This window comes from Cyclopterus lumpus, chromosome 3 (genome assembly GCF_009769545.1).
Source record: "Cyclopterus lumpus isolate fCycLum1 chromosome 3, fCycLum1.pri, whole genome shotgun sequence".
Classification (NCBI taxonomy): Eukaryota; Metazoa; Chordata; class Actinopteri; order Perciformes; family Cyclopteridae; genus Cyclopterus; species Cyclopterus lumpus.
The window spans coordinates 16,333,778-16,346,947 of record NC_046968.1 but is presented as its reverse complement, the minus strand read 5'-3'; the positions used below and the strand labels follow the sequence as shown (position 1 = coordinate 16,346,947).

Here is a 13,170-nt window from a genome sequence, read left to right as displayed (position 1 = left end):
CTACGTTTCCAGTGCTTGGGGTTTTGGCATGCTGTTATGAATTATGATGCGATTACAACACGTTTTAGAGTTTCTTCCCTTCTGTCTGTCTGTCCGTCTCTCCATCTGTGTCTCTCTGCCTGTATCCAGTAAGAGAATAGATTGGTACCTTGTGGCCGACTCCAGAGATCAAAACCACCGGGGCCTGCCGTCGCTGTTTCATTTGTTCCAAGGGACTGCGGTCTGGACAGGTTATCTGTTAACCTTTCCCATGTAGTGGAATTTATATCTCTTCATTTTCACATGAGTGATAATTGAGTTTGGCCTTTTCTTTTTCTTCTTTTCTTTGCAATGCAATTTTAGGTTATCGAAGGATGCACGTACTTATGGACAATGAGCGTTTGTAGTGTGCAGAATATGTAATGATATCATTAGCCACCAGATGGTGTCAGTGCTCCACTCAGGATAGGTCTTGATGCTTGAAGTGGAGAGCTCCAACTGATAAGAATGGAGGCTCCATTAGTTACACAGGGAGGGAGTAGACCCAGGTACACTGTATGCTGTGTATTTAAAGCAAATCTAATGTAATTGTGTGTGTGTGTGTGTGTGTGTGTGTGTTTGTGTGTTTGTGCGTGTTTGTATTTGAATGTCAATTTGTCAGTGAAAAAAGGATCTTTCTTGTGCAACAGTTCTATGTAAGTCAGTCTGTACCACTGGGTGGCTAGGAAAGTGTGCATGATTGTATGAGTGGTTTTGAGGAATGGGGATATGGAACAGCTGTTTAAATGCTTTGTACAGGAATTGCAGTTGTGTGTGTGTGTGTGTGTGTGTGTGTGTGCGTGTGGTGTATGGTGTCATCACTTGGGCTGTGTTGTGGTAGACTTTCGGCTCCACACACCAGGCAAGTCTGTAATTACTCAAGCCAACGCTCATACACACTGTAAGCTTGTAGAGTCTGTGGTCCCCCCCCCCTCTCTTTATTTCCCCTAACTGGCTCCTTCTTGCTCTCCGTCTTCCTCTGTGATTCCCAGTGTGGTCCCAGTTCTGGTTTGGCCATGAGATCTGTCTCCTGTGTTTTGGAATGTGTCGGTGCTCTTAGCCAATTCACCCTCATGCTCACACACACACACACACACACACACACACACACACACACCACACACACACACCGCTTAGCACACACACACACATACACACACACACACACACACACACACACACACACACACACACACACACACACACCACAGATGAATCATAATGTATTGGCTCCTCTGGCCAACTTGACCCAGCCAACAAGCCAATTACATATGACTCTATTTAGATTCACACATTTTAAACAGTGAGCTAACGCATACCAGACAGGTTTTGAAATTGTCCTGTCAGCAAGAAATAATTCCCTCGGAGTCTCTCTTCCCACTACACAATAACATCCAATCTGAGATGTACATATAACAGTTTTATCATTGATCATGCCAGTAGGAGAATGCCTTTGTGTGGGGGTGGGGGTGTGTGGGCGTGCGGTTGTGTGTGTGTGTGTGTGTGTGTGTTTGTCTGTGTGTGAGAGTGTTCCTGTGTAGTTACTGCCAGCAGCCTACAGAGGACAAGAGGCTAAGCGACATCTCTAACCAGTTTGAGAGCCTCCCTATCTCTGCTCACACAGACTGGGTTTCTGGGCTCACACACACACACACACAAACACACACCTATACTTTTGCATTCCGTTCATGTACGGTATATTCTCTTTTTACTGTTTCTCTTTTTCTCTCTCTCTCTCTCTTTCACACGCACACACACGCACGCACACACACTCTCCCAGCGTGGCTAAACTAGATTAGTGTGTATAAAGGCTCATAATCCTTGCTGCCTCCCCAGCAGGCAGAGAGGAGCATGTCCTCCAAATTAGGTTGGCCTCTCTGGGTGATGAGTGGCTGCCAGCAACAAGGGTCCACTTTATTTGTATGTGCGTGTATGTGTGTGTGTGTGTGTGTGTGTGTGTGTGTGTGTGTATTTTTGCATTTGTGCATTAGCTGTGAAGCACACGTCTCCAGTTGCTGTGTCACTTGTCTGCATGTAGACATCCATCCAAAGAAAGAACAAAGGAAGATGGCACTATGAAACCAATGGCACAGTGTTTGGTTAACTTAGTGTTGTAACTCACAATATATTAATCTTGGTAAATAACACATGGCAAAAGTTGGCAGTTGTACAAAAGATAAACACGAGTAGTCTAAACTTAACAGCAGGGTTTTCCTGTTAAAGGGTGTGTCAACATATAATGACTTCCGGCTTCGCCCATTCCTTTTGAGGGATGTGTTAGAACAATGTATGATGGTTCTGTTGCACAGAAAGTACAAACACCTCATTGTTGTGAGGTGTTTGTACTGGTAATGATAATGGCACAGACTTTAGAACATATACTCGGTGTGTGTGACTCCACTGGTTAATGGACATTTTTGAAATCTCAATTTCGGTAGGCCTGTTGTTTGCTGCAGCCAGAAAATGTGATTGTGAGAAGCTTGAATGACTGTCAAGCTAGAAGAAACACACTTCCGTTTAGTCCTTCATAATGTAGCTCCTCAATGTTCCTCATTTTCTTCAGTCTTATTGTACGAGCATGATCTCATGGCCAGCATGGCTGGACTTTAGTTCTCTACGTTTACACTGTATCTATACCTTCACACAATTTATAATTTCTGTAAAGCTAATTTAGTTACTCTGGTTGTCATTTCTGCCACAGTCATAGGTGTGTATGTGAGATACAGGCAGGATGTCATTTGACCTCCTGAACTGGGATCGATATGAAGGTATTATGAAGTATTATGTAACAGTATGGTTCACATGCTCGTTGTGATAGAAGTCTGACTGCATACTGTAATGAGGGACCAAGTCTGTTGACTTGTTCATCTCGTTCACCGTCCCAATCACATTTGTACCAGTGTCAGCTATACAAATTCATCTGGACTTGGCAAATAAAGTCTAGCTAATTCTCAATCATATTACTATCCCTATTATTTTTTTCATTGCACTTACAGATCTCTTTTGTCTTATCCAGCCCCATTCTTTATGATGTTGTGAATGTTGTCCTTCTGTTCCCCTCTGTGGTGCTTATCATCATGATTCAGCAGGCTGAGTGTTACACCAAGGCTGTATTAGCTATGGGGCAGCACTCTTTGGGGTCTTTAGTGTGCTAATAGAGAAGGGCCCATAGGGAAGCACAGTAATTGGTCTTTATTTATGCTGAGTGAAGGCTATGATTAACTAATATCACCCCTGAGTGTATGTACACGCACACATCAACACACATGCGGCACACACAAATGCATGTGCAGTTACACACGCACATATACAGATCCCCTTATACAGCGCGTGTGGTAGTGAGATTGAGTGGAGAATTGAGTATTGAGCTAATCCCTGGTGGCAGGCTGAAAGCTCTGTAAAGCCACTGACAGGCAGTAAAAAAAAAGGCTTATTGTAGTTCACTTACAGTACCACAGTGACTTGCTAGAGGAGATGCGATGTTACCAAGATAGTTTTTTAATGATTTTGTACCAGCGCACAAGTGAGAGGACAACAGTGTGTCAAATATCCATTAGTTCTTCCATGCCGTGTCTATATGAGTATGCAGATTACACTGTTTAGCCCACCGCAAAGTGCCGTTAAACTGCCAAAAGGTCCATACCATGACAGCGAGAAAGCAAGGGTGTGTGTGAATGTGTGTGCATATGTATTGTTGGTCTTTCTGTGCTGCTGCTAATTAGCTGAGGGCAATAAGGCCTCGCTTTGTCTTTCGTAGAGACAGACGGCGAGCAGGGAAAGTGGTTGTGCTGCAGCCTACTAAACTTACACACAATGGCAGTACGCGTCATCCACGTTCCGGCTCTGTTGTTCTGCCTCTGTGTGTGTGTGTGTGTGTGTGTGTGTATGTGCTCTTATGTTTTTGTAGAATCCCCACAGCGATGGTGTTCTCATGTGTTTACTCTTAGAGTAGAAACTGAACACTGGGCTGTAATCAGAGCTGCAGTGAGAGGATCACAACAACAGTGTTCCCTCATTATGGCTCCAGTGGATCACCTTTACCTCCTGTGTGTGTGATTATGGTTCCCCCCCTAGCCTTACAGGCAGCAGTGGTACATGTGGGTGCAGGCAAAGTGATCTCTGTGTGTGTGTGTGCGTGCTTACATAGTGTGTGTAATATAAAGAGCTTTGTTGGCTTTAAAAGGACTGCGTGGCTCTGAAAGGCTTGGTCACAGACATGTCAAGAGCTTCCATGTCTTTCAAAGCACAGAGACATTTTTATGATTATGTGTATGCTGATGTTGGGGCTCAACAATGTGAGCATATTCAAGTGTGAATGTGTAAATTATACAACGTAATAGTAGCACAAATAAATTGATTGAGCCATGAGAAACAGAGAGAAAGGGATGTAGTCCATCAAATGTTTCCCAACTGATTTCCGTGTTACCACAACACTAATAGTCTCCAGCAGCGGTGTAAGGCACAGGGGGGCTTTGTGGACTATAGTGCGCTACCATGCTCACATTGGTTATGCTAACACTTGTATTTACTACTGTGCTGTACTTATGATATCATTACTTAAACGGGCATGTTTTCATGTGAACACAAATGTAAAGAAAAGGCTTTCAGTGCATTCTTCCAGTAGCTGCTGCTGCTCTCAGAAGAAAATCATTTCTCAGGAACTCAAGTGTTAGGTACTCGTCAATTTCATCTGCTCCCAACTGATTCCCATAATTGAATTAGGATAACCTGACCCTTCTCTCCCCTTCTCTCCATCTTTTCTCATTCTCTTCGGTTTTTTATTTTTATTATTGCATTAATGCCGCCTCCCCAACCCTCCCTCGATGCTTTATGTGGCCCAGTAATGAGACAGTGACAGATTACCCTAAACCATACTCTCTCTATCTCTCCCCCATCTCCCCCCTCATGCACTGAGATAGAGGCTTGCAATGAGCTTCAATTTGTGTTGATGCGCAAGTTACGTATGAAGCTTGTAGGCTCAGGTGACGGGGCTGTGATATGGTTCATGTGGTACAGATTCTGTTTCTAATCCCATGTCAGACATTTATTGCCAATTTGTAAGAGAGCTGGCAGCTAGACTGAAACCAGAATTAAACATCAGGGCCCGGCATCACAGGGTAACCCCGGATATGACACTATCGCCAATTTCATAGTTTATTCCCTTTTCACTATATGTGAATGTAATAAGCTGACAGGAAGTAAACATAAACCCAAGCTGTTGCAATTCTGTTGACACAGTCCATAACAACATGTTGTGTTGTAGGGACATGGTTTGCCTTACATTGTACACCTATTAAAAAAACACCATACATTATAATGTGCATGAGTCTGTCAATTTCCTATGTGCCCATCTTTACAATTTCAAAGTCAGCTGTGGGTTGCTATGACATGTTACTGAAGTAGAAGTGTGTAAGTAAAAGCAACATTCTAAAGCACTTTGTGTAAAAGCACTGCATTTAAATGCAACCATTTACCACAAAAACCTCCAACTTGTTCATAAGCATATTATTTGAGTAGATGCCTGCCACATCTGTAAATAATACATAATACCAGGAAAATATACTCCAAAAAACAATTTCATTTCTGAAAACACAGGGCTCAACCGTGAACTGCTTAAACACTTTCTTTAAATTACAAGAAGTGTTGACTTTTTCTCCCATTCCCATCTTTTTCTTCCTCATGTTCCATTTTCTGTTGCACTCGTCCAATACGTCGAGCAGTTGTCCTTTAACTGTTGCAGTGTTTATGCACACCGTATGTGTGCCGAGCCGTATGAGTATGATGGTGTGTTTGTATCTGTGAGCATGTGTTGGACTGTGTATTTGAGAAGAGCTTCAGTAATCCTATTGACAGAGATGCAGCTTTACTTCAGCTCAACAGCAGCTGTCTAGTTTGGAGTGGAGGGTCCAGTTCCCTTTAGCTGCAGGGGGGCGGGGTCGTCTTCATGTTGCTCTCACTCTCGTTGACCTGTGTCTCTGTCATTAAAGGCTTTTATACATTTCTCCCCCCTCCGTGTTTCTCATTTTCTTCATCTTTGTATTGTTTTATAATACTTTAATCGCAGTTAGTCACCTTTTGTTTGTGTTTAATATGGGGTCCCCCCATCCACCCCCACACACGCAAACCCTTACAGTGGTCTGCTCCGCCTCTGGCTCAGTGCTGTCTGTGTCTCAGAGCACACATTCAGTGTCTAATCTTTCTCTATGTTTAATTTACAGCCTTGGCCGCTGCTGCCATATGCTCCTTTTGTCTCTGCCTACTAACACACTCTCTGATGCACACACACACACACACACACAAACACACTGCTCTGAGTAGCTTTGCCTCAACCTTCAGCATCATAAAAAAAGCAAAACATAAACAAACATGCCAAAGAAAGCCCGCACCAACCCCCTGTTTAGCAACACATCTCAACCTTTCCACAAGCTTGTGTTGACACAGAGAGAGGTGTGTGTGTGTATGTGTGTGTGCGTGTCTGTCTGATTATGTCTTGGTGTGTGTATGGTATGGTGTCTGCTGTGTTGCTGTCTGGGTGTTCAAGCAGGGTTGATCTGACGAGACAGAATTTGAGGTGGGAGACCTCAACACCAGCTGATATTCTTCACTTTCACTTTTCTCTCCCCCCCCCATCACATTCTGGTGTTTGCTGTATATCTGTGACACAGAGCAGGGCTTGCTGACTGTGTGCTCATCCATTGGCAGCTATTGTATTGTCACTGCAACATATACATGGTCCGTGATGCTGTAGATTAGCACTGCCAGGCCTTTTTACCCAGTGCTGCTATGTGAAGAGCCCCCATTCTTATTCATTTTCATGGCTCTGGGGTCCCGCTATTGACTTAAAGTGCAGTGACGCAACAGCCTACTCTGGTGCATTTGGGAAATATAATGAGCCACAGCGACAGGAATTTAAATACAGTGGAGTGGTGAGGGCACGAGATGAGAGGGTAACACAAGTGGACTGAGAGAATGCTTCCTGTTTGCTTTGCTCATGATGAGAGTGAATTGCTGCGTTGTTCTCCGCTCACTTTGTCCCAGCAGCTGACGTTTTTATTCTTTCCTCTATGGTCTTTTCTCTTTCATGAGCTACTTCCCTTGCTCTCCTGGCCAGTCACACATGTTTTGAAATGACGTATTCACACAGTGAGATGCCTTCAGCGAGGGTGTGTGTTTGAGAGAGACACAGAAAGAGAGGTTGTGGTTAGCAGGGCTTTCTCTCTGGCTCCAGAGACCCTGGCCAAGTCAGCGGTGAGGTTTGGCTCACTTCTCGCTACACTGCACACACAGAGACACACATTCAGTCTCTCTTTCTTTGTCCCTTATACCTCTCTCTCTCTCTCTCTCTCGCTCTCTCTCTCTCTCTTGCACTGACCTTTCCGTATAATCTTGTTACTTTACTTCCAGTGCGCCCACCCTCGTTGCTTTCCTTTGCCCCAGGAAGTAGATCACAGTTCGATTTAATGGGCTGACTGTGGCCCAGGATAAACCTCCACAGTACCAAACTCTCTTTCTCTCTCTTTCTTTGTTCCCCACTTTCTCTCTTTCTCGCTCAACACACGCATACACACACACACACACACACACACACACACACACACACACACACACACACACACACACACACACACAACAGAACGCAGAAAGAGTTCCTTCCCATTCCTAATGAGACAAATAGACATTTAGCAGGGAGTACAAGGAGTTAGGAGTAATTGATCTTGTTAAGCCTTCGGACACACTCTCACAACGACAGGAAGAGAGGGTTTGAACTGGGAAAAAGAGATGGGGAGCGCGAGAGAGAGAGAGGAAAACAGGTCAGGAGGTGTGATCATGAGATATGGCTTCTTAATGTGGTCACTGGGTAGCTATTTATATGGCCTTAAAATACATCTCACACCCCAACAGATCCAGATGGGGATCACTACCAGGTGGGCTGCAACAGAGAAAGAGAAGGGAGGGGAGGGGAGGGAGGGGGTAGTGATTGAGGAGGGAGAAGAAGGATGTGACGGGTTTGGGTGGGAGGGATCGAGATGGAGATAGCGCAGTGATGTATGAAGTCTTGTGGAGTTTGTGTGCGTGCGGCTGTGTGTGGTGGGCCATTTTATGATCAGGCTGAGGTCTGCCTCTTGGGGCCTCCATATGAGCCAGCTGTGTGCATGTTAGTGTGTAAGTGTGTGCGATGTATGTGTTTCTGAGTTTAAACTTGAGGATCGACAATGCGGTTTGATTCCCCGGTTCGATCCCCGGCTCTACTAGTCTGTGACGACGTGTCCTTAGGCAAGACACTTAACCCCAAATTGCTCCCGCTGACTGTTCCTGCGGTGAATGAATGGGTATGAATGATTAGATAGTTCTGATGGGCAGATGGCACCTTGCATGGTAGGCATCAGTGTGCGAATGAGTGAATGACATGTAGTGTTAAGGTTTCCAGTGGTCGGAAGACTAGAAAAGAGCGATACAAGTGCAGTCCATTTACCAAATGAGTAAAGTAAACACGGTAGTTTGATCCACAACTGAAAAGATGTCGTTCTTTTTTTGTTTGTTTCTGTCTTTCAGACTCACTCTCTCTATCTCAGTGTGCTCTTTCATTCCCAGTGAAGCTTGTCATCCAGTAACAGTGAGAGCACAGGTCATTGTTGAGCCTTTAAAGGGAGCTGCTTTTTTATGAGCAGACATAAAAACATACGAAGCTGGTGTTGTTTTAACAAACATCACACTTCCCAAGACAGCTTGCAGAGAAACAGAAAGAAAGGAGGAATAGGGTGGTGAAGGTTGAGGCTGAGAGGTGGCTGAGAATGCAACAGCGCACCACGTCAAAAAGAAACGCTTTCTCTATTCTCTGTTCTCTTTCTCCATACCTTTTCCCTTCTCTAAATATAAGCACACAGACATCTCATGAATGTCTCAAATTAGTCTTAATCATGCCTATTGCACAGATACAGCACACGATGTACGAGACACGACTCTGCAACTCTGGTGTCAGCTTATGTAACAAGGAACTGCAGATGATGTTTGCATCAACATCTCCTCGGTTAATGCCCAAATCTGTGATGTGGGGAGTTCATCTCAGTCATCTCCACTGACTGTATCTAAAGCCAGAGATGGAAAAGAACACGGGGACATAAGGTATGAGGTCAGATGATTGCAGAAGTGTTAGTTAAATGTGTTATCTCCTTATTGAGATGCACTCTGGAAGTGCTTTGGATTTGGTGATAAGGTGGAGCTTGATGCACCTCCATGGAGCAGAAGCTGGCAGGCGGTCAGGCCCCTGGAGACAAGTTTCTGCCTGCGCCAGGGCCCTCTGACTGGCTTGGAGGTTTGGAAGCCAGCCCCTTTTCACCATGGAGGCCCTCCATAGTTACTGGTGCACAGCTGGGCCCAAAAATCATTGGCACTGCAATCAATGTGTGTTTGTGTGTGTATGATCATCTGCATCCTGTCTATGAGACTCACACATATCCCTGTCAATAAGATGGAGTTTGAGATTAGATAAGGTCTCTATTTGGAGGCCAACATTCACTGCATGTATCAAACACCCAGTCTAATCTTCAGAGCGAGGAAGAGGTGATGACATGAAGACAAACCGATGATGCTTTGATCTTTTGTCTGAGGACCTAAATGGATCTTCTATATGTCTTATGAATTATATATGATATGATTAATGATAAGAGTACTAGCATGTTTTGATAAGCCAGTGTGCCACAATCAGATACTAAATTTGACATTTTGGTCGTAAGCCGTAAAGGTGTTAATGACATTTTAAGCATTGCATTAATTTATCATTGTTGCGCAATAAAAAAAAGGATCAAATATGATGCAGCAAAACCAGAAACCAGAACCAGCATTATATTTTACTCCATATATTCTTATTCCTTGTCCTAACCTGGCCACAACATTACCCACAATGCAACTTGAGCAGTTTGATTAGAGAGGTGTGAGTGTGCCGAGGACAGAGGTCTGTTGAGCTCGCCTCTTTCTAACTCTTCTTTTTATTTATTATTGTAGTTTTCAGCACCAACGGACACAAGTGACATGACTTAAGGCCATTCATCAGCCTTTGTGCAGCTCCCTCTGAAGCCACAAAAGGCCTGATTTCATGTATGCAGTAATATTCCACAAGACCTGTAAACAGACACTTGATGTGTAACATCTCTGGAGACGGTTGCAGGAAAGGCATTTTTGGGCCAGCAAGCATTTCCTCACCTTCAGATGAAGAATGCAAGACTGAACCATCATGGCTTTGCCTTTATTTAAATAACTTTTACATTTTTAGCATTGAAAATGTTGTGCCAATCTTTTCTGCTGTCTGTCTTAAAATATGCTCCAAAACAACAGACCCAACCCACCAAAATGTCATTTAGTTTTGATTATTGACAGACAAAGATCCTGTGTGAAAAAGTGTGAAACTGTGATCATGTGATGTCGGTGGCTGTCTATTGGTTGTTATCACCACAATTGGCGGCTTGACACGGTGATGAATGTTTAAGCGTTAAACATGCATGGATGCATAGCTTGTGCACACCTAAATCTCTCACAGCTGTTAAATGTAAGAAACACTAAATGTAAGACACACACACACACACACACACACACACACACACGCACACACGTTGTGATCCATCATGGCCTCTGTGTCCCATTCTACCAGCTGCTCACTGCACTGCTACTATGTCTGTCTTGTTGCTAGGATACATACACACTCAGGGAGCAGCTCACCCCTTGTCATTCACATTCACATTTGTACCCATAGGCTGCCAAGGTGTCACTAAGTGTACACACACACACACATGCACCTGGACACACAGACACAGAACTTCATGGGGCCGTGCATGCATCTCTCGAAATCAAGAGACGAAATTGTGTGCTGATGTTTCCTACATCACAGTTGTTTTTGTTCCACCAGAACATCAATGATCATAACATCACATGTTACTGCAAAATGTAATTTATAATACCAGTGCCCAAATGAGCTTATTAGCATTTTAATTGATTAGAAAATGTGGCAATGATGGACTTCTCTCCCTATTGCCTGCTGTTAACTCCCTGGACAAGAGGGGGCTGGGTGGAGAGCACATTAGTGCACAAGTACCATGAGGGGGCGCTATCTGTCTATTTACCTCATTGTTGTGATAGTGGAGCATCACTTCCTCCTTATCAGTGAGGATACCTCGACAGTAGCTCCCTCCTCTCTTCTCTCTCTTTACCTCTCTGCTTGGCTTCCGCTCTGTTGTCTTTTTAACTCTTCCTAAGCTTGCCTTTCTGCTCATCCCCCACCACATCTCTTCCTCCCTGCCTCCCTCTTGGTTCCTTCCCTACCTTTTCCTTTCATCCTTTCCTGCCTCTCCCTTTACCTCCTCCCTCATCTCCTTCTCAATACACTACCTGTCTCTCTTCTCGTCCCTTACATTGCTGCCAATTTGTCGCCTTCCCTTCCTCTCCTCTCTCAATTTTGCCCTCCCATCTCGCCTTCCCGCAGCAACAGCAGATGAAATTCTCCTTTAGAGATCCTCCCTTCCCTGTCTCCCTTTATCTCTCCCTCTCCCTCTCTGTCACCCTCCCTTCACCGCTCCGTGCATTCATTACTCTTGCCCCTCAGGGCTTTGTTCTGCCTTAATCAGGAGCTTAAATGTTGCATTCTCACCCAGACAATGGCTGCCATTCAGTCTGGGCCTGTGTAAATAGGTGTGCCCTGTAAGTGCGCCAACGGGCATGACATGCCAGCCTCTCTGCGGTAGTGGTGATCAGCCATAGCCCCCAGCTACAGGAGGCACTGCTCCACTTGCACTCACATACAAACATACACACAAACTAGAAGAAGCAGGAGGTGGAAGAGCAGAAACTTACCAAAGGCTGCTTTTGAAGTGCTGCCATACAAAGGCATGGATGGCCAAGGCAACACTCACAAAACAGGCATATGGCACAAATACTCTTCTTCAAACGGACTGCAGGGAGAGGGATTCTTTTCATAGTACGCCATTTGCCTCATGTCCTTACTTGGCCATCTCCTGCTTCTGGTTTCCGGTTTGTATCTTATCTGTATTTCTTAGTCTGAAACAGCCCTGTGTTGTCTTTGGTGATAAAATAGCAGAATAGTGACTGGAGAGTTATGTGCGTAGTGGATTTGGGAGACCAGCAGCCTGTATCTTGGCCACCTGGCATGCTCTTTCTAGGAGGCACTGTAGGCCTCTACCCAGCTGGATGATGCTTGCTGTCAGACTGGTGTGTCAAATCCAGGCAAGCCAGCTTCCTCCCAACACCTGACCATCTGTCTGCATTCACGATGGCCCTCTACCTGCAGATAGAAAGAGATAAATTGGGAGAGGTTGACAAACTAACTGTATGTTAGTTAGAAATAGAGAAGCCTGCATATACACACAAAGAAAGGGTGGGAAGTACATTGTATGTGCATTTTATAAAAAAACCAAAGCTCAGTAGTGCACATCCACCTCGCCCTCAATTGGAAATTGTAAAATGTATATACAAAGAGAGAGAGAGGGAGGGCCAGGGGGAGAGATAAGATAACATAGAAAAGGGGATGGACAGACATACAAACAGGCAGACTGCGAGTGACAAACAGAAAAAAAATATGTGAGCCCACACTCGCCCATGCTATCTATCCTGCTCAGATGGCCATTTGGGCTTGTTAATCTATCGCCTGGTAACAGAGACAGCCTATCAACAACAGCCACGCCCCTCTGCACATGCTCATAGAGAGGGACTCATTTGGATCTTTGAAGGGAAAACGCACACACCTCACGAATATGCACGCACACATGCACACACAAATCCTGGCCTGTCATTGCTCTCCATTGTTTGGCTGCGGTTGCTTTCTCCTGGTGTGACTGCCAGCAGATGGCTAGCACTGTGCTGTCAGAGTCAGCCTGGGGCCCACACACAGGCACACACACACACACACACATACACACACACACATGCATGGAGAGAAACATTCACTCATACAAAGAGTGTCTTACTGCACACAAAACATATGCACAGTGTCCACTGAATGGCTCTAGTATTGGCTCTATATCACTCGTCAAGGTCTGCTTATACTTCAGTTGAAATGGTATATGTGTGTCACTCTTATTCTCCTGCTGTTTTTACACACACACACACACACGCACACACACACTCCTGATAGACTGTGGAGCCGCT

General features: G+C 44.7%; 1 protein-coding gene across 1 annotated transcript in view; it reads right to left on the bottom strand.

Annotated features, from left to right (window-relative positions):
- Positions 1 to 11,886, bottom strand: part of wu:fc27b11 — a 29,083-nt gene extending 17,197 nt beyond the window's left edge. The window contains exon 1 of the mRNA XM_034558095.1: positions 11,860 to 11,886. Coding sequence (XP_034413986.1) covers positions 11,860 to 11,886 — 27 coding nt within the window. The remainder of the gene's footprint in view (positions 1 to 11,859) is intronic.
- Positions 11,887 to 13,170: the final 1,284 nt, after the last annotated feature.